At 54.1% G+C, this 21223-nt stretch overlaps 2 protein-coding genes across 2 annotated transcripts in view; both read left to right on the plus strand.

Annotated features, from left to right (window-relative positions):
* The window catches only part of LOC140402933 (ras-related protein Rab-13-like), a 32176-nt gene extending 20747 nt beyond the window's left edge, over positions 1 to 11429 (plus strand). The window contains exons 5-7 of the mRNA XM_072490576.1: positions 1576 to 1641; positions 4965 to 5015; positions 6237 to 11429. Of these exons, the coding sequence (XP_072346677.1) occupies positions 1576 to 1641; positions 4965 to 5015; positions 6237 to 6314 (195 nt within the window). The 3' untranslated portion in view covers positions 6315 to 11429. The remainder of the gene's footprint in view (positions 1 to 1575; positions 1642 to 4964; positions 5016 to 6236) is intronic.
* Positions 11430 to 16169: 4740 nt separating this feature from the next.
* Positions 16170 to 21223, plus strand: part of LOC140402934 (gamma-secretase subunit APH-1A-like) — a 46211-nt gene continuing 41157 nt past the window's right edge. Inside the window, exon 1 of the mRNA XM_072490577.1 lies at positions 16170 to 16389. Within this exon, the coding sequence (XP_072346678.1) occupies positions 16277 to 16389 (113 nt within the window). The 5' untranslated portion in view covers positions 16170 to 16276. The remainder of the gene's footprint in view (positions 16390 to 21223) is intronic.

Consider the following 21223-nt stretch of genomic DNA (forward strand, 5'->3'; position numbering starts at 1 on the left):
TGCTAAATTGTCCCTTAGTGTACAAAGATGTGCAGGTTAGGTGGATTGGCCGTGCTAAATTGCCCCTTAGTGTCCAAAGATGTGCGGGTTAGGTGGATTGGCCGTGCTAAATTGTCCCTTAGTGTCCAAAGATGTGCGGGTTAGGTGGATTGGCCGTGCTAAATTGTCCCTTAGTGTCCAAAGATGTGCGGGTTAGGTGGATTGGCCGTGCTAAATTGTCCCTTAGTGTACAAAGATGTGCGGGTTAGGTGGATTGGCCGTGCTAAATTGCCCCTTAGTGTCCAAAGATGTGCAGGTTAGGTGGATTGGCCGGGCTAAATTGTCCCTTAGTGTCCAAAGATGTGCGGGTTAGGTGGATTGGCCGTGCTAAATTGCCCCTTAGTGTCCAAAGATGTGCAGGTTAGGTGGATTGGCCGTGCTAAACTGTCCCTTAGTGTCGAAAGATGAGCAGGTTAGGTGGATTGGCCGTGCTAAATTGTCCCTTAGTGTCCAAAGATGTGCAGGTTAGGTGGATTGGCCGTGCTAAATTGCCCCTTAGTGTCCAAAGATGTGCAGGTTAGGTGGATTGGCCGGGCTAAATTGTCCCTTAGTGTCCAAAGATGTGCAGGTTAGGTGGATTGGCCGTGTTAAACTGTCCCTTAGTGTCCAAAGATGAGCAGGTTAGGTGGATTGGCCGTGCTAAATTGTCCCTTAGTGTCCAAAGATGTGCAGGTTAGGTGGATTGGCCGTGCTAAATTGCCCCTTAGTGTCCAAAGATGTGCAGGTTAGGTGGATTGGCCGGGCTAAATTGTCCCTTAGTGTCCAAAGATGTGCAGGTTAGGTGGATTGGCCGTGTTAAACTGTCCCTTAGTGTCCAAAGATGAGCAGGTTAGGTGGATTGGCCGTGCTAAATTGTCCCTTAGTGTCCAAAGATGTGCAGGTTAGGTGGATTGGCCGTGCTAAACTGTCCCTTAGTGTCTAAAGATGAGCAGGTTAGGTGGATTGGCCGTGCTAAATTGTCCCTTAGTGTCCAAAGATGTGCGGTTGGATCATGGGTTATGGGGGTGGGGCGGGGAGCTGGCCTGGGGGTGGGCCGACGCGATGGGCCGAATGGCCCCCTTCTGCACTGTGGGGTGGTCTATGAACAGCAAGGATTTCACTTGGAGTTTTGGAGAGCGGGGTGGCGAGGCGGGGTGGCGAGGGGGGGGGGGGGGGGGTGACACAGATTGAAGAGAATCGGGAACAGCACCAGGGGGAACGGGACGAGGAGAATTTTAATTTTAAATGCAGCGAGATGTCACCGGGAAGGAGCTGTCTCAAAAGGGGCGGTGGGAGCGGATTCAATCCGAACTTTTGGAAACGGAGGGAGGGGGGAAATCGGGGGAATATTGGGGGGGGGGGGGAGAGAGATGGGGCGACGGGGAGAGAGCAGTGCGGGGAGGGTAGGAAGTAACTGTGCCTGCTCTTTGAAAGAGCCAGCACCGATACGATAGGCCGAGAGGGTGCACCGTTCTCTGCCTCTCGCCGCCGGGCAGCCAACCCGGACATCCCATAATAACCCTGATCATTTATCAATTTGTGTTCTGTTGTCTGCAGCTGGCAAAAGACCACGGCATCCGATTCTTCGAAACAAGCGCCAAGTCGAGTTTGAACGTGGAAGAGGTAAGCCGGGTCTCGATTGAATCAAGGGTGTTTTTTCCCCCCCCCCCCACATTTAAATCTTCCGGATCCCCCTCCCCCTTCCCTCGACTTGCTCTTCCCGGTGCCACGCTGTTCCAGGGGGCGAAGCTGGTGACTGGGCTGCAAAGGACGCGTAAGGGGATTGGCTGTCCAGATCTCGCAATGGCGCCATACAAATGCTCAGAGAGCGCTGTTCAGAGATGACAAGTTGTGTACCCTCCTTCCCAAGCGTCCGCCTCCGCACCTTCCAAACCCGCCACCTCTACCATCCAGCAGGACGAGGGGGGGGGGGGCAGCAGACACACGGGGAACACCCCCACCTGCAAGATCCCCCCTCCGAGCCGCTCGCCACCCCGACCATTCAATGACCATCTCCAACAAGAGACGATCAAACCATCGCCCTTGACATCACCATCGCCGAATCCCCCACTATTAACACCCTGGGGGTTACCATTGATCAGAAACTGAACTGGGCCCAGCCGTATAAATACTGTGGCTCCCAGAGCAGGTCAGAGGCTGGGAATCCTGCGGAGAGAAACTCACCTCCTGACCCCCCCCCCCCCCAAAGCCTGTCCCCCATCGACAAGGACACGAGTTAGGAGTGCGATGGGAGACTCTCCACTCGCCTGGACGAGCGCGGCTCCCAACGACACTCGACAAGCTCGACACCATCCAGGACAAAGCTCGATCGACACGCTAACCACCGACATTCACTCCCCCCGCCCCCCCCCCCTCCCCCGACGCACAGCGGCAGCCGTGTGCACCGTCTACAAGACGCACCGCGGCGACTCGCCTTCGACAGCACCTTCCAAACCCGTCACCTCTACCGCCTTGAAGGACGAGGGGGGGGGCAGCAGACACATGGGGAACCCCCCCCACCCCACCTGCAAGTTCCCCCAATGAGCCGCTCGCCATCCCGACTCGGGAATGCATCGGCCGTTCCTTCACTGTCGCCGGGGTCGGAATCCCGGGACTCCCTCCCTAACAGCACGGTGGGTGTACCTACACCACACGGGACTGCAGCGGGTTCAAGATGGCGGCTCACCCACCACCGTCGCGATGGTCAATAAATTCCAGTTAGGAGTCAACTGCATCGGTGTGTGTGGGGTTTGGAGTCACGTGTAGGCCAGACCGGGTAAGGACGGCAGACTTCCCTCCCCTGAAGGTCATTAGCGAACCAGATGGATTTTTTTTTTTACAATCGGCAATGGTTTCCCGCTCATCGTTAGACTTCTTAATTCCAGATTTTTTTTCTTTTTCTTCTTCAATTCGAATTTCACCGTCTGCCCTGGAGGGATTCGAACCGGGGTCCCCAGAGCATTATTCTGGGCCTCTGGATGACTAGCCCAGCGACAATACCACTGCGCCTCCCCCCCCCAATCGCTCAAGCGTTTCTGGAAAAAACAAAAAAAGAGACATGCCGTCAAAGTTTTCTATCTTGCACTCATCAGACCAAATGGAAGAATACCAAATTTCAAAGGGAACAATAATTTCTGAGAAAAGAGTGGTCGAGGGACTGACACTTGGAAATGAACACCGGGATGAACCTGGGTCTAATATGCACTGGGAGAAATTCTGCAGGTGACCTGCCCGTTCTTGATTTACCCGTGAGCCGGACTGTTCCCTATGAAATTTGGTATTCTTGCCTGTTCCTTCCCCGGTGAGTGAAAGACGGAAAACGATTCCACAGCATTATTCGAGGAATAGTGGGGTAGGGGAGGTGGTGGGGTGGGTGGGAGCTCCGTATCCTGAATCTGTGATCACCCTTGTTCTGGATGCCCCCCCAGCGAGAGGAACATTGTCCGGCCCGGTCAGAATTTGAGACGTTTCAATTGGATCCCCTCTTATTCTTCTAAGGGAATACAGGCCCAATCTCTTCCCGTAACAACAATCCCGCCATCCCAGGAACCAGTCTGGTGAATCTTCGCTGCGCTCCCTCTGTGGCAAGTATATCCTTTCTTGGATAAGGAGACCAAAACCGCCCACAATGCGCCCGGTGTGGTCTCACCGAGGCCTTGTCCAGCTGCAGTGAGACATCCTCGCTCCTGCACTCTAATCCTCTCGCAACGAAGGCCAACACACCATTTTGCTTCCTGTGTGCTGTACCTGCATGCTTGCTTTCAAGCGACTGGTGCACTGGAACACCCAGGTCCCTCTGCACCTCAACGTCTCCCAATCTGTCGCCATTTAAATAATACGCCGCCGTTCTGTCTCTCCTTCCGAAGTGGACAACTTCACGTTTGCCCCCCCGTCACACTGGCGTCTGCCGTGAATCTTCCCACTCGCTCAACTCGTCCAAATCGCCTTGAACGTCCTCCTCGCCAATCGCACCCCGGTTTTGTGCCCGTCGGCAAACTTGGAAAATGTTCCCCTCGCCCAAATCGTCCGTGTGTGTCGTGACGCCACCGCCACCGCCTGCCAATCCGAAAGAGGCCCATTTATTCCTGCTCTCGGTTTCCTCTTGGCCAATCTATTCTCAACCCGTGCCGATTGTCATGTGAGAGCATCTTTTAAGAAATGGGTGTTTATCAGTGATGTCAGAGAGTGGGTGGAGCTGGGCTGTCTGTCAGCTTTTTACTTTTGTTTTAGGCTGTTTGCTGCAGGGTGTGTTTTAGTTTTTTTTAAGTGTTGGAGCTGAAGCCAGACAGAGCAGCTGTACTGCTGTTTTCTCTGCCATCAAAAGACTATATCTCTTGATCATTTAGAACATAGAACAGTACAGCACAGAACAGGCCCTTCGGCCCTCCATGGTGTGCCGAGCATTGTCCGAAACCAAGATCGAGCTGTCCCACTCCCTGTCATTCTGGTGTGCTCCATGTGCCTATCCAATAACCGCTTGAAAGTTCCTAAAGTGTCCGACTCCGCTATCACAGCAGGCAGTCCATTCCACACCCTAACCACTCTCTGAGTAAAGAACCTACCTCTGAATGGTCAATTCAGAATTATAAATGTTTTAAGTCTTCTGGATGGTAAAAGGAAAGCTTAAAGGATTACTTAGTGTTGTATTCTTTGGGGGTTGTATTTGAATCGATGGTTGCTAAGATGTTCACTATGTTTTAAAAAGGTTAACTTGAATTCATAGAATAAACATTGTTTTGCTTTAAAAAATACTTTTCCATTTCTGCTGTCCCACACCTGGAGAGTGGGCCGTGCGCTCCCCACACCACAATCTAGTGAAAGTTGTGGGGTCAGGTGAACTCCATGATACACTTTGGGGTTCTCTAAACCCTGGCCCATAACACCGATATATTACCCATGGGCTTTCGTGTTGCACATTTAAACTCCTCCCTTTTCATTTCTAACAGGCGTTTCGATCGCTGGCCAACGATATATTGACGAAGATGAGCAAGAAATCGGTAAGTTTACTGCGAGACCGATGACCTTTGCACTGGTCGCCATGGGCTGGCCTGCTCCTGGGTTTAAAAGTAAGAGTTCGATAGGAGGCGTCCTCCTCGCCCCCCCCCCCCCCCCCCCCCCCGGGGGCCTCGTCTCGGTGATTAGCTCTTTAAGGCCTCCGTAGTGTGGTGCAGCACAGGAGGACGCCAATCGAAAAGACCACAAGGAATAGGAGCGGGAGACCACTCTGCTCCATTGGGCCTACTCCACCATTTGATAAACCGTGGCGGATCTGGGGTTTGAACGCCCCGTTTCCCAAATCCTTTCGTTCCCTCGGAGAACAAACCTACCCCCTCCGGGCCTCAAATGTGCTCGACGATGAAGCATCCCCACCCCTCTGGGGGAGTGGAGGATCCCAAAGATTCACAACGCTTTGCGTGAAGGGATTCCACCTCCGCTCGGTCCCAAAATGGCCGGCTCCTTATCCTGAGACTGGGCCTGATCTTGCAACCCTGCGCTGTCCCGCCTCCGATGCGATAAATCCTTTTTTTTAAAATTTAGAATACCCAGTTCATTGTTTCCAATTAAGGGGCAATTAAGCGTGTTCAATCCACGTATCTTGCACATCTTTAGGTTGTGAGGGCGAAACCCCACGCAAACACGGGCAGAATGTGCAAGCTCCACACGGACAGCGACCCAGAGCCGGGATCGAACCTGGGACCTCGGCGCCGTGAGACTGCAGTGCTAGCCACTGCGCCACCGCGCTGCCCCGAGTAAATCCTTTCTTAAAACGCGGCCACAAAGGTCATTCCAGACTCGGGGCCCCCCCCCCCCCAAAATCCCTGTACAACTGGAGCAAGGTTTCCTTATTCCGATATTCCCAATCCACCCTAGCCCTCGCAACGAAGGCCACTTCCCCTTCCAAATCCAGCCCATTGCGACCATGCCAGCGAGCTGTCGGGCGGGCGATCCGACAAAGTGGGGCAGCGTGCCGACGCCCTGGCGGTCGCAACGGCCATTGGAGTTTGAGCGGGAGTTGGCAAACCCCCTTTCTTCTGGAAGTGCCTGTCGGAACTTCTGACAACTGCCGAGGAGGGCAAACTGGGGGCCCTGGGTTTACCGTCTCCTCAGAATGCGGCTTGAATATCATTTGCAAATCAGGAAGTACCCACAACGTCTTTTGCGCGTTTGACCCCCCCCCCCCCCCGGGTCTAACACTTTTTATGCTCTTCAATACCTAGGGTTTTGGTTCTTCAGCCTACAAGACTTCACTGCACAGCCCGTCAAAGACCAGTTCCTCCAAGTGCTCTTTAGTTTAAGACTCTAAATGCTTCCCCCCCCCCCCCATCCCCGCCAACCTCCCCTCCCCCAACGCCACCCCCGGAGAGCTTGGAACCTCCTCGGAGACTCGTGACGGATGGCTTACGGAAATCGACCTGCCTGGTGGTGGTTGGGGGGGTTAATGGATCGGTCGGATCGATCACTCGGGAGCCGCTCTTGGTGTGAATGTCACTACAATTCCTCCTCTTCCCCACTCCCATGTACCCCGCTATTCCTCAACGGCAGGAGGCGAGCTTCTACCCTCTCTCTCTCTCCCTCCCTCGCACTGCGATTTCCACCGGCCCCAGCAAGCGGGCAGGCCCAAGCCTAGCAAAGACTATTTAAGTTTGTGTCTCTTTTGTATTTCGAGTGCCGTCGCGTTCCGGGACCGGAGGTGGGCGGGCGTTGGGCGGACATTTTGAACCTCGCAAGGCCTTCTCCGGCTGTACCGAGACATCCTCGCTCCTGTACTCGAGTCCTCTGGCTACGAGGAGTCGAGGCCCGCAGATAGGAGGGAGGGGGGGACGAGAGCCGCCTGAAGCCTCCCGCCTCATTTACTGGAACCCTGACCGGCGTCGCGTTATTCGCTCTTTTCGGATTCTTCGGTTTTTATTTGGAAAGGACGAGACCCCCCCCTTCGTGTCGGTTTTCTTTTATTTAGATGCTTTTAGAGGACAACGCCTTTCCCGCTGCGAGTGCGGGGGGGGGGGGGGGGGGGGGGGTGCCAGATGCCCCCCCTTCCCCAGCACAGTGGCATAGAATGTTGGCACTGCCACCTCACAGCGCCAGGGATCCGGGTTCGATTCCGGCCTGGGGGTGACTGCCTGCGTGTGGAGTCTGCACGTTCCCCCCTCCCCTGTGTCCGAGTGGGTTTCCTCCCACAGTCCAAATGATGGGCAGGTTAGGCGGGGTTACGGGGATCGGCCGGGTGCTCTTTCGGAGGGTCGGTGCAGACCTGACGGGCTGAATGGGCTCCTCCTGCGCTGGCAGGGATGCCGGGAGTCAGAGATTCGGGGCGGGCGCTGGTTGCCAGATCATGGCGGGAGCCTGAATGTGCCCTGTTTGTGCCAGGCCAATTGACCATGTTGGGGAGGTACTCCTGCGTGATCTTTTGGACCCTAAATCAGAGTTGACCGACTCGATAACCCTGGGGGGGGGGGTGCTGAGCTAAAGCAACAACAAAAATTTCATCAGGATACCATCCCTGCTAATTGATCCCGGGGTGGGATATTGTATCCATTGGTTAGAGGTGAGGGAGTTACCGGGGGGGGGGGGGATGCGGTTGGGCGATGGGGAGAGGATCTGTCCAGTGGATGATGCAGCCTTAACCGCAGGTGAGGACAAGTCTGGCTGAGGTGGCGTCCCATCCGACCGTCTTGCGGTTGAGCATGTCCAGGTTTAGGCAAAGTGGCAATGCGTCCCTTTACAGTTGGCGGGGAGTGGGGGGGGCAGGAGAGGGGGGGGGGGCAAGGCATTTCTGCAGGAGGCGGGAATGAGGAGCGATGTTGGGACGGATGGATAAATGGCTTGTGTGGGCGAAGAGGAGACGAAAAGCGGGAATGGTTTGAAAACGGGGCCGGCGATCCGATGATGCCACGGGGTCCGGAGGGTGGCGAAGGTTTTCCGAAGATTGAAGTGGGGAAAGGGGGCGTGTCGGGGGTCGAAGGTCGGGGGTTCGCTCGCCCGCGCGCATCCCATTTGGATTACTGAGGGCCCTTGGGTCATCTGCTCAATCGGGTCGACCCTTCTGGGAATGTGGGGGGGCGCCGGCGAGGCCAGGTTTATTGCCCGTTCTGTGTCATACGGTTAACCCCCCCCCGTAGCTTCGACCAAGGTGACTTCTTCAGGGACGTTGTCCATCCTTCCCTGCCCCCCATCCTGGGCAAGGGAGGTACTGCCAAAAATATCCTTGGCTACACGGCGTACTGTTTCCGATCGAAACTAACGGCCTGAAGCCGAGGGGGGATGGGGGGATGTCCTCTGAGAGAGCTGGTGAATGCCGGGGAACCAGAGCGAGGGCACCAGGCCCTCCGTGATGACGTGCAACCGATTAGCCCACCTTGCCAACCGTGGATGAAGCTAAAATGGGGGGGGGGAGGATATGATTCTGATCAGCCTGCCCCGGCTGGGCACAACCTACTCCAGTCAAGTCGAGCACAACCTACTCCAGTCAAGTCAACGGCCCCGAATGCCTGGCTCTGCTCCGTGGAGCGGGCCCACCGATTCCCCCCCCCCCCTCCTTCCCAGGTTTTGCGAGATGGGAGCCTCCGGGAAACGGGAGGAGGGGGCTGCAATCTGCCGCTCCATGGCGGCGCTATCATAGATTATCATTGAATTTACAGTGCAGAAGGAGGCCATTCGGCCCATCGAGTCTGCACCGGCTCTTGGAAAGAGCACCCTACCCAAGGTCAACACCTCCACCCCATCCCCATAACCCAGTAACCCCACCCAACACTAAGGGCAATTTTGGACACTTAAGGGCAATTTATCATTGGCCAATCCACCTAACCCGCACATCTTTGGGCACTAAGGGACAATTTAGCACGGCCAATCCACCTAACCCGCACATCTTTGGACTGTGGGAGGAAACCGGAGCACCCGGAGGAAACCCACGCACACACGGGGAGGATGTGCAGACTCCGCACAGACAGTGAAATAAGCCGGAATCGAACCTGGGACCCTGGAGCTGTGAAGCAATTGTGCTATCCACAATGCTACCGTGCTGCCCCTATCGCTGCGTTGACGCCTCTGTACGGACGCTGAGGTAATAAAGAATTGTGGTGACTGTGGGACGTTTGTGTCTCGCCACTCTCGGTACCTTCGAGGCCCCTGCTGTGGTTTTTTTTTTAAAAAACAAAAAGAATTATTCACTCACGGACTGCCGGCAGTGGCAGAGCTGGGATTTGTCGCTGTGCGTGTGCGTGGGGGGAAGCGGGTGATCTGGAATCGCGAGTAGGCCAGACCGGAGTAACGACGGCAGATTTCGCCCCCCTAAAGGGGACGTTAGGGAACTCAGTGGCGGGGGAATTTATTTATTTACGACAAAACAACGTTCCTCATCACGGACGCCGTTACCGAGACTCGCTTTTCAATAACTTTTAATTCATCGAATTTTAATTCCACTGGGGGGGGGGGGCATTTGAACCCCTGCACCCGGGATGGTTAGCCTGGGGTTACTAGTCCGGGGACATTACCACCCATGCCACTCGATACAATCACGGCTGACCTTGGGGGTTCAAGGCCCTTATTTCCGCCGTCCGCTCCCCCACGGTTCCTCTGGGAGACCAAAAACAATGTGTCTGTCCCCGGCCTTCAACGCATTGACCGGCGTGGGGGTGGCACGGCGGCACAGTGGTTAGCACTGCTGCCTCACCGCGCCGAGGTCCCGGGTTCGATCCCGGCTCTGGGTCACGGTCCGTGTGGAGTTTGCACGTTCTCCCCGTGTCTGCGTGGGTTTCGTGCCCCCCACAACCCAAAGATGTGCAGGGCGGGTGGATTGGCCGCGCTAAATTGCCCCTTAAGAGAGCGAAAAGTTGTTCACACTCATGAAAGGGATCAAAGATCAAGAGTGGACAGGTGTGAGACCATATGACAGGGGAGCAGAATTAGGCCATTCGGCCCATCGGCCATTCGATCATGGCTGATATTTTTCCCATTCTCCTGCCTTCTCCCCATAACCCCTGATCCCCTTCTTAATCAAGAACCGATCTATCTCTGTTGGGTACGGGGTCGAGGTGTGGGCTTAGTTAGGGCGCTCTTTCCAAGGGCCGGTGCAGACTCGATGGGCCGAACGGCCCCTCCTTCTGCACTGTTACGTTCTGTGGTTAAAGACACTCCGTGATTTGGCCACCCCAGCCTTCTGCGGCAAAGAGTTCCACCGATTCGCCACCCTCTGGCTGAAGAAATTCCTCACCTCTGTTTTAGAGGATCGTCCCTTCAGTCTGAGATTGTGTCCTCTGCTTCTGGTCTCTCCCACATCCACTCCATCCAGGCCTCTCAGTATTCTCTATCGGCAGAACGAGGAGAAACCTTTTCAGGCAGCGCGTGGTAGGTCTCTGGACTGCGCTGGCTGAGCGTACGGTGGATGGTTGAATCGAGTCTTTCAAGAGAGCTTTAGCTCAGTTGGGTGGTCAGCCGGTTTGTGACGCATAGCGACGCCAACAGCGCGGGTTCGATTCCTGAACAGGCTGCGTTTCCCCACCAAGGCCCTGCCCTCTCAACCTTGCCCCTCGCTTGAGGTGTGTGGTGACCTTCCCGGTTAAATCACCACCAGTCAGCTCTTCTCCCCCCCCCCCCCCCCTCGAAGGGGAAGGTAGCCTATGGTCATCTGGGGCAGTGGTGTCTTCCACGACCAAAACGGAAACACCTCTGCTCAGATTAAAATTCGAGGAAGAACCCATCTTTTTTTCAGACAGACCTGGCTCCTCCTCTTGATCACATCATCAGGACTGAGGGAAAATAATAGCCGCCCAGAACACGGAGCTGTGGGACCAACTGTCTTGTACTTTAAGCGATTGTCCCTTCATTCGATGGTGTGTCCAGTTCCCGCCTGTGTTTCCCCCTAGAGTTTAGAAGAGTGAGGGGTGACTTGATTGAAGACCCTAAACGGTCTCGACAAGGCGGAAGGTCATTTCCTCGTGTGGGTGAGACCAAGACGAAGGGAGATGTAACAACCCTCAGAAGGCCCCCGGGGATAGCCAAATCGATCTCCCCATGGGCTAGTAAGCCAGAGATCTCCCCCCCTCCCTCGGGTAAAAGCTGCGGGGACCCGGCTTCGAATCCCATCCCAAGATTTGAATTCAACAACAACCTGGAATTAAATGGCCAAACGGTGACCACGAAACCAGTGTCGTTAAAAACCCACATATACTTCAGCGAGGGGAACTCTGCCGTCCTTACCTGGTCTGGCCTACATGTGACTCTTGGCCCTCAGCAACGCGGTCGACTCTTAACTGCCCGTTCAGGGGAGGGGCAATAAATAATGGGCCAGACGGGCGACGCCCACATCCCAAGGAGGAATAAATGTGCAAGAACGCCGGACCCGGACAGAGACTTGTGTAGGCCGTCGTGGCGGCCATTTTCTTTTGACGTTGAATAAACCACCGTTTACGCAACCCCTCGGCCTCCTGGGTCTTCATAAGGGCGCTGCTTTAAAATTAGGGGTCGCCCACATCGGGCAGCGACGAGGAGAAATGCTTCCCCTCAAGAGGGTTGGGCAATTTTGACCCGAGAGAAAAATGCGTCAGTTTTGGTTGATTTTAATAATGCTGCTGTGATGGTCTCGAGGCGACCTTCCCCGCGCCCCCCCCGAGACTGTGGTCGCGTCGCTGGACTAGTAATAGTAATCCAACGAGACCCAGGCTAGTCATCCGGCGAGACGGGTTCAAATCAACCTTTTTAAAGCATAAAACATACAGTGAACATCTTAGCAACCATTAATTCAAATACAACCCCAAGTCATCCTTTAAACTTTCCTTTTAACATCCATAAGACAAAAACCCTTTTAACAGAAGCACGTCAGGTTTAAATTCTCTACTGAGAGCAGTTATCACTCTGAATTCAGCAAATGATCTAGAGATAGTCTTTAGGGGGGGGGGGGGGGGGTTCAATTGAGGCTTCCGATGACGTACAGGGGTTAAGGGGGAAAAAGGCTGAGGAAATGGCACTGGTCACGAAGAGAGATGCGCCTGTGGCCTCATGCCCCCCCCCCCCCCCCCCCACCCCACCCCCGTAACAGTTCTGTGACGGCTCACTAATGTCCCCTTCAGGGAGGGAAATCTGCCGGCCTAACCCAGGCCTGGCCTACATGGGACTCCAGACACCCCCTCCACACACACAGGGCAATGCGGCCGACTCTTAACCGCCCCGTCTCTGAAATGGCCCGAGCGAGACATTGAGTTCAAAGGGCAATTGGGGACGGGCAACAAGCGGGTATGGCCCAGCGAGCATCCCACATCCCGCGAGAGATTAAGCCGATTTGCAAAACCCCAGTCATAGCGGAAAACCCTGCAGTCAAAGTGTCCCTCGAGTTGGTCACCCTGATTTGGAGTGAAAGTAAGGGGGGGGGGGGGGAGATGAGGCTGGGAAAACTCCAAAGGGCTGTATAGAGTGAGAAAGAGAGTTGAAGTTTCAGATCGATGCATTTTGGTGGGTCTAACATAGAGGGAGAAACATACCGTAAATGGTAAAACTCTTCGGAATATAGACAGTGTTGTGGGCCAGTGTTTAGAGAACTCCAAAGTGTATCATGGAGACCCACGACTTTTGCTAGATTGTGGTATGGGGAGCACACGGCCCACTCTACAGGTGTGGGACAGCAGAAATGGACAAGTATTTTTTAATGCAAAACAATGTTTATTCTATAACTCAGTTAACCTTTTTAAAACATACAGTGAACATCTTAGCAACCATCAATTCAAATACACCCCCCAAAGAATACAACACTAAGTAATCCTTAAACTTTCCTTTTAACATCCATAAGACAAAAACCCTTTTTACAGAAGCACGCCAGGTTTAAATTCTCTACTGAGAGCAGTTATCACTCTGAATTCACCAAATGATCTAGAGATAGTCTTTAGGTGGCAGAGAGATTAATATTACACCTTCTTTGGCTGGCTGCAGCTCCAACACTAAAAACAAAACTAAAACACACAGACACACCCAAGCTTTTCCTCAAAGCGACACTAAAAAGCAGAGCCAGAGCTCAGCTCCACCCACATTCTGACATCACGGCAGCCACTTGAGCAGACAAACATTTCTTAAAGTGACTTTCCCATGACAAAACTCAGAGAGATCTGGGCGTGCAGGTCCACAGATCTTTGAAGGTGGCAACACAAGTGGACAAGGTGGTCAAGAAAGCAACCGGAATGCTTGCCTTCATTGGACGGGGCATCGAGTATAAAAACTGGCGAGTCAGGCTGCAGTTGTACAGAGCCTCGGTAAGGCCGCACATGGAATATTGCACACAATTCTGGTCGCCACACTACCAGAAGGATGTGGAGGCTTTGGAGAGGGTGCAGAGGAGGTTTACCAGGATGTTGCCTGGCCTGGAGGGTGTGAGCTATGCGGAGAGGCTGAATAGACTCGGACTGTTTTCATTAGAAAGACGGAGGTTGAGGGGCGACCTGATAGAGAGCTACAAGATTATGAGGGGCATGGATAGAGTGGATGGGCAGGGACTCTTTCCCAGGGTGGTGGGGTCAGTCAGAGGTGGACAGTGAGAGCCTTTTTCCTCGGATGGTGATGTCTAGCACGAGGGGACATAGCTTTAAATTGAGGGGAGATAGATATAGGACAGATGTCAGAGGTAGGTTCTTTACTCAGAGACTAGTAAGGGTGTGGAATGCCCTGCCTGCAACAGTAGTGGACTCGCCAACACTAAGGGTATTCAAATGGTCATTGGATAGACATATGGATGATAAGGGAATAGTGTAGATGGGCTTTAGAGTGGTTTCACAGGTCGGCGCATCATCGAGGGCCGAAGGGCCTGTACTGCGCTGTAATGTTCTATGTCACCAGGGGGTTTAAGGTCCGTGGGGCAAAGTTTAGAGGAGATGTGCGAGGCAGGTTTTTTATACAGAGGGTGGTGCGTGCCTGGAACATGTTGCCAGGGGAAGTTGTGGAAGCAGATACATTAACGCAGTTCAAAAGGCATCTTGACAAAGACACGGATAGGACGGGGAAAGAGGGATACGGCACAAGGAAGTGCTGAAGGTTTTGGCAAAGGTTGGTATCATGACCGGTACAGGCTTGGAGGGCCGAAGGGCCTGTTCCTGTGCTGTATGGTTCTTTGCTCGATGACCTTCAGCCAGAACTGGGGGAAACATGTAATGAGGTGTAACGGCGGCGGAGGGGGCGGGGTTCTGTACGGGTTGGGAAACAAGAGGGACCAAACAGATAGCAAAGCAATATGGGACAATTTGAAAGATAGGGGGACTAGTTACGAGTTTCACAGCACAGAAAGAGGCCCTTTGGCCGGTTGTGTCTGCGTCGACCTTCAAACGCTTGTCTCGTATAATCCCGTTTCCCAGCACTTGGTCCGTAGCCGTGTGGCGACGGGGTTTTAAAGGCTCGTCAAAGAACAAAGAAATGTACAGCACAGGAACAGGCCCTTCGGCCCTCCAAGCCCGTGCCGACCATGCTGCCCGACTAAACTACAATCTTCTACACTTCCTGGGTCCGTATCCCTCTATTCCCATCCTATTCATGTATTTGTCAAGATGCCCCTTAAATGTCACTATCGTCCCTGCTTCCACCAGGGACCCGGGTTCGCTTCCGAGACCAGGGCCTCACATCACCAGGGACCCGGGTTCGCTTCCGACCTTCAGTGGAGTTTGCACGTTCTCGCCGCGTCCGCGTGGGTTTCCTCCGGGTGCTCCGGTTTGCTCCCACTGTTCAAAGATCTGCAGATTAGGTGGATTGGCCGTGCTAAATTGCCCCTTAGTGACCAAACATGTGCTGGGGAGGTGGATTGGCCGTGCTAAATTGTCCCTTAGTGTCCAAAGATGTGCAGGTTGGGTGGATTGGCCGTGCTAAATTGTCCCTTAGTGTCCAAAGATGTGCAGGTTAGGTGGATTGGCCGTGCTAAATTGTCCCTTAGTGTCCAAAGATGTGCAGGTTGGGTGGATTGGCTATGCTAAATTGTCCCTTAGTGTCCAAAGATGTGCAGGTTGGGTGGATTGGCCGTGCTAAATTGTCCCTTAGTGTCCAAAGATGTGCAGGTTAGGTGGATTGGCCATGCTAAATTGCCCCTTAGTGACCAAAGATGTGCAGGTTAGGTGGATTGGCCGTGCTAAATTGTCCCTTAGTGTCCAAAGATGTGCAGGTTAGGTGGATTGGCCGTGCTAAATTGTCCCTTAGTGTCCAAAGATGTGCGGGTTAGGTGGATTGGCCGTGCTAAATTGCCCCTTAGTGTCCAAAGATGTGCGGGTTAGGTGGATTGGCCGTGCTAAATTGTCCCTTAGTGACCAAAGATGTGAAGGTTAGGTGGATTGGCCGTGCTAAATTGTCCTTTAGTGACCAAAGATGTGCAGGTTAGGTGGATTGGCCGTGCTAAATTGTCCCTTAGTGTCCAAAGATGTGCAGGTCGGATGGGGTTACGGGAGGGGGAGATGGTGGTGGGCTTCAATCGGGGGCTCCTTCTGAGGGGCGTTGCCGACTCGACGGGCCGAATGGCCTCCTTCTGCACTGGAGGGATTTGGGGAACACACTCCGGGCACGGGTGTTGAGTTGGGCTTCATTGAACCAGAGCAGGAGACTGAGGCAAGAGACCCCGTGCCCGGTGGGCACCGCAGGGGCTGCATTGCCCTTGGTCCCATTTTGACGAGTTTGGGTAGCCCCCTTCCAGGAGCCAAATTTAATTTGTCCCCCAAGTTTCTTTCCTTCGGCATAACCAGTTGTTCAACCGTAAAGGACCACCTGAGGCGAGAGAGGCTGAAAGAAGCCTTGGTCCCTGCCAGAGGAGGTGACAGACTACAACCCCCAGAACACATTGCGGCCATGCACATGGGCAGGGGCGTGACCGGAAGCTAACTGACTGGGCGCCCTCCAGCCCCGATAGGTCGACGGGGGCAACGTTCCAGCAGCCGATTGGTCGGCACGTCCGTCAATCATTAGACAAACCGCCCCCCCCTGGCCCCCACAGCCGCGTTCCGGCCGCGCCCGATGGATCCTCGACGCCGATTGGACAGGCCATTGGGGGGGAGGGGAGGGAGGGGGGGAAAGACCGCGTCTGGTTGGCTGGCCCGGGCCGTCAATCCGCTCCCGAGCTCCCTGCCGCCTCCGCTGATTGGTGCAGGAGCCCGTCAATCAGCGGCGGGCCGCCCGCCACTCCGCTGATTGGCCGGCCGGCCTGTCAAGCAGCCCCGCCCTCCGCTCAGTCAGTCCTGGGTTGGGGGCAGGGCGATGGCGGAGGGACTTTTAAATCGAAGCGCTGCCGCCCAGTGAGGAGGAGGAGGGCACCATGAGCGCCGCCGTCTTCTTCGGCTGTACCTTCATCGCCTTCGGGCCGGCCTTCGCGCTGCTGCTCTTCACCGTGGCCGGCGACCCGCTGCGGGTGATCATCCTGGTCGCCGGGTGAGTGTCGCCAAGATGGCGGCCGTCAATCATTAAAGTCACCGGGTTAAAGGGATGGGCACCTCCCAGCCGAGGGGCGGGGCCAGCGTTTTGGCCGACAGAAAATAAATAAGCACCAAATTCTTTCCCCCCCACCTCACATGGGGGTGTTTTTTTTAAGTAGGGGGGGGGGAGGTACTTGCCAACCCAACCCCATCCCGCGTGGCGTGGGTGCCCCCTTTGGAGGCAATTCAACTATGTGGGGCACCACCCAGGGTCAGTAGATCTGTCCTCTCACCCACCTGCCCACCCTCTTGCCCTGCTGCCCCACTTTCTTGCCCACCTCCCCCACTTTCTTGCCCACCTCCCCACCCTCTTGCCCTGCTGCCCCACCCTCTTGCCCTGCTGCCCCACCCTCTTGCCCTGCTGCCCCACCCTCTTGCCCTGCTGCCCCACCCTCTTGCTTGCTGCCCCACCCTCTCGCTTGCTGCCCCACCCTCTCGCGTGCTGCCTCTCGCTTGCTGCCCCACCCTCTCGCTTGCTGCCCCACCCTCTCGCTTGCTGCCCCACCCTCTTGTGTGCTGCCCCGCCCTCTTGGCCACTGTGCCTCGCCTGCTGCCCCGCCGACCCACCCTCTGCCCTTCACCTGCCACCCCCACCCTCTCGCCCACCGCCCCAACCTCTTGCCCGCTGCCCCTCGCCTGCTGCCTCACCCTCTCGCCAGCCATGTTTGCCGAGGGGGGAGGGTCGTACAAAAGTGCAAAGACGTTCAGGTTAGGCGGCTCGGCCGTGACCAAGGCCTGGGCCTGCGGGAGCCGCGCCTCGGCCGAACGCTCTTTCGGAGGGCCCCCCGCGCGATCAGGGAAGGCGGATGGAATTTGGGCCTTTCCTCGGTCGAGGGGGCTAGAATACAGGAGCTGGGAGTCCTGGTTCAGGATCCTCTTCAGGTTAACGTGCAGGTTCAGTCGGCAATTAGGACGGCAAATGCAATGTTAGCATTCGCATCGAGGGAGCGAGAATGCAAGAACTGGAAGTCCTGGTTCAGGAACTACCTGAAATAGCACCTGTACCCTCATTGGAGTTTAGAAGAATGAGAGGCGACCTTATTGAGACATATCGGATTCTCGGGGGGGGGGTTTGACAGGGTCGATGCTGAGAGGTTGTTACCCCTTGTGGGAGACTCGCGGACCAGAGGGCGCAATCTCCGAGTGAAGGGGTCGCCCGTTTGAGACGGGGATGAGGAGGAATTTCTTCTCTCGGAGGGGAGTGAACCTGTGGAATTCTTTACCGCAGAGAGCTGTCGAGGCCGGGCCGTACAGTATGTTCAAGGTTGCGAGAAGACAGTGAAGGAATCGAGGGTGATGGGGATAAGGCGGGCAAGTTGACGATCATCAGATCGGCCGCGATGTCATTGAATGGGCCGAATGACCTCTTACGGTCGAACAGATCGTTATTCATTAAATTTTGGGTGTTCAAAAGTTTTTTTAAAAAACTTCTAGGATTGGTCCAAGTTAGTTAGTTCTGACGTTAACAGGGAGAGGGGGGAAACCGGTTAACTCTGGCACGCAGTGCTCGATCGTCGCTCCAGCCCGAGGTGGTCGACCGTGGCGGTTCTCGGACGATGCGGCGCCGAATCAGTCGGGGAATTTCTGTTGCTCGACACGAATGTGGGCGTGGAAGAGAGTCAGCCGTCGTGGGTTGTGGCTTGTTGTTTTCCGTCTGGTTTACAACCAGGAGCGACTCTCGGTTCCCTTCGACCATCAGTGTGGTAAACCAGTGCCTCAACCACGGAAGTCTTCTCGGCTTGGTCCCGCTATTATCACAAGGAACAAATAATGTTGTTCTTCCCGTTTTCCTCCCATCCCCTTCCACCACTGCCTTGCCGTACATTCTTTTGCACAACCACCCCCCTCAGTGCCAGGCCTTTCAGGCAGGACGTTAAACCGAAGATCCGTCTGGCACCCGCTCTAATGGATTTATTACGCTCTCCAACCAGGCCCCAACAGTTGCCAAGATATCTGGCCGAAACCCCAATGTTTTATAAGACTAAGGAAAGGGTACCCCGCATCAGGAGTTACTCCACGCACAAATACCGTATAAAAACAAACTTTATTACGAACACAGGATTAAATTAACTTCAACATCATAAAGAGATTTGCTCACGTTTACCAGTTAAACAGTGCTGAACAGTGAAATGAAACGCTCCGAACTGCTATTTTTATCCCCATTCAAGCAAAACCCATTTCAGGTCGGAGGACTTCCGGAGGTGGGACATGCTCCCGTTGTCGTTGGCGGGGAGGGTACAGACCGTAAAGGTGACGGTTCTCCCAAGATTTTTGTTTGTTTTGTTATGGGCCAGGGTTTAGAGAACCCCAAAATGTATCACGGAGTTCACCTGACCCACAACTTTTACTAGATTGTGGTGCGGGGAGCACACGGCCCACTCTCCAGGTGTGGGACAGCAGAAATGGACAAGTATTTTTTAAAGCAAAACAATGTTTATTCTATGAACTCAAGTTAACCTTTTTAAAACATACAGCGAACATCTTAGCAACCATCAACTCAAATACAACCCCCAAAGAATACAACACTAAGTAATCGGGCAGCACGGTATCCTTGTGGATAGCACAATTGCTTCACAGCTCCAGGGTCCCAGGTTCAATTCCGGCTTGGGTCACTGTCTGCGCGGAGTCTGCACGTTCTCCCCGTGTGTGCGTGGGTTTCCTCCGGGTGCTCCGGTTTCCTCCCACAGTCCAAAGATGTGCAGGTTAGGTGGATTGGCCGCGATAAATTGCCCCTTAGTGTCCAAAGATGTGCAGGTTAGGTGGATTGGCTGTGCTAAATTGCCCTTAGTGTTGGGTGGGGTTATGGGGATAGGGTGGAGGTGTGGGCTTGGGTAGGGTACTCTTTCAAAGAGCCGGTGCAGACCCGATGGGCCGAATGGCCTCCTTCTGCACTGTAAATTCTATGATCTATAATCCTTTAAGCTTTCCTTTTAGCATCCATAAGACTTAAAACACCTTTTACCAGAAGCACATCAGGTTAAAGTCACTACTGTTATTAGTTTTAAATCACCAGGATCAATTTACAGTCTTTAGATTACAGAGAGAGATTCATACACCTTCTGGCTGTGACTGCAGCTATCCAGCTCTGAAAACGCAACTAAAACATGCCCTGAAGCAAACAGCCTAAAACAAAAGTAAAAAGCTGACAGACAGCCCAGCTCCACCCACTCTCTGACATCACTGTAGTAATAAACATCCATTTCTTAAAGGTACTCTCACTACAGCTATTTATATACACACCCATTTATAAACACCCATTTCTTAAAGGTGCTCTCTCATTGCAGTTTTTCCGTGTCTCCCTATTTTTATCCCAAAGGCCTTTTTGTAAGCGGGTGAACAGGGTGATCTCTGGGTTTGTGTGGGTGGGTAAAACCCCACGAGTAAAGGAAATGTTGCTGGAGCGGAGCCAAGGGGAGGGAGGGCTGGCACTGCCGAACTTTGGGAACTACTACTGGGTGGCTAATGTAGCCATGATTAGGAAGTGGGTAGTTGGGGAGGGGGCGGCAGTGGGCCAGGATTGAGAGGCTGGGGGATCTGTTTGTCGATGGGAGCTTTCCCGGTCTGGAGGATCTGAAACTGGAGTTTGAATTGCCGGGAGAGAATGGGTTCCCATGTCTCCAGGTAAGGGATTTTGTGCGAAGGCAGGCTTTTAACCTTCCCGCTCCTTCCGTCACGGGGGATACAGGATCAGGTAGTTTCTAGAACGGGGGTGGGAGAGGGGAAGGTCTCGGAAATTTACAAAGAACTCGTGGAGTGGGATGAATCGGGGCGACAAAAGGCAACTGGGAAGATGAGCTGGGTGGGGAGGTAGAGGCGGGTCTGTGGGAGGAGGCTCTGAGCAGAGTCAACACGTCCTCATCATGGGCCAGGCTCAGCCTGATACAATTCAAGGTGGTCCACCAGGCACACGGTGGCCCGGATGAGCAGGTTTTTTGAAGGGGCGGTGGGCGGGAGGGTCCCGCAAATCCTGTCCACATGTTTTTGGGCGTGCCCGAATCTCAGGGGATTCTGGCCGGGATTTGCAGAGGTCATGTCCACGGTACGAAAAACACGGGGTGGTGCCGAGTGTCGGAAAACCCGGGAGTCCAGGGGGCGAGAGAGGCTGACGTTTTGGCCTTTGCCTCCTCGGTAGCCCAGAGACGGATCTTACTGGCGTGGAGGGACTCAGAGCCCCCCAAATCGGGGGTTTGGGTCAGCGCCATGGCCGGGTTTCTCAGGCTTGAGAAGATCAAGTTCGCCCCGAGAGGGTCAACGCTAGGGTTCGCCCGGAGGTGGCAGCCGTTTATCGTATTCCGAGGAGTAAATTGAACCATCAGCAGATTCAATAAAGGGTGGGGGTTAGTTAGGGAGCAAGGGAGGGGTGGGGGGGGAGGGAGTTAGACTATGTTGGTCTAGCTTAGGCAAGAACTGTGGGAGATGGAAGGGTGTGTTATGCGTTGAGCTATGTTTATATCTGTACCTTAATAAAATGTTTTTTTTTAAAAAAACATTTCAGGTCCGAATCCACTTTTTAAATACAGTTTGCAGACTCGGGAATGCCTGCTGTGCCCTCGGATAGAGTTCATTTTTAAAAGACTTTATTGGAGAGTGATCGCTCTACCATGCGGTTTTAGTAGCACTTTGCGATTACTAGAACGCAGTAGAAATTTAAGATAAAACTTCTCGGGTGCAAATAGGAATTGTTTTATTTGCCTTCTGTCGGTGGCAATCGAGAGTCGTTTAAAAGGCAATTCGTAGCCAATTGAGACCTTCAAAGAATCACAGACATGGTCTTCTTGCTTTGGCAAACA

This window comes from Scyliorhinus torazame, chromosome 26 (genome assembly GCF_047496885.1).
Source record: "Scyliorhinus torazame isolate Kashiwa2021f chromosome 26, sScyTor2.1, whole genome shotgun sequence".
Classification (NCBI taxonomy): Eukaryota; Metazoa; Chordata; class Chondrichthyes; order Carcharhiniformes; family Scyliorhinidae; genus Scyliorhinus; species Scyliorhinus torazame.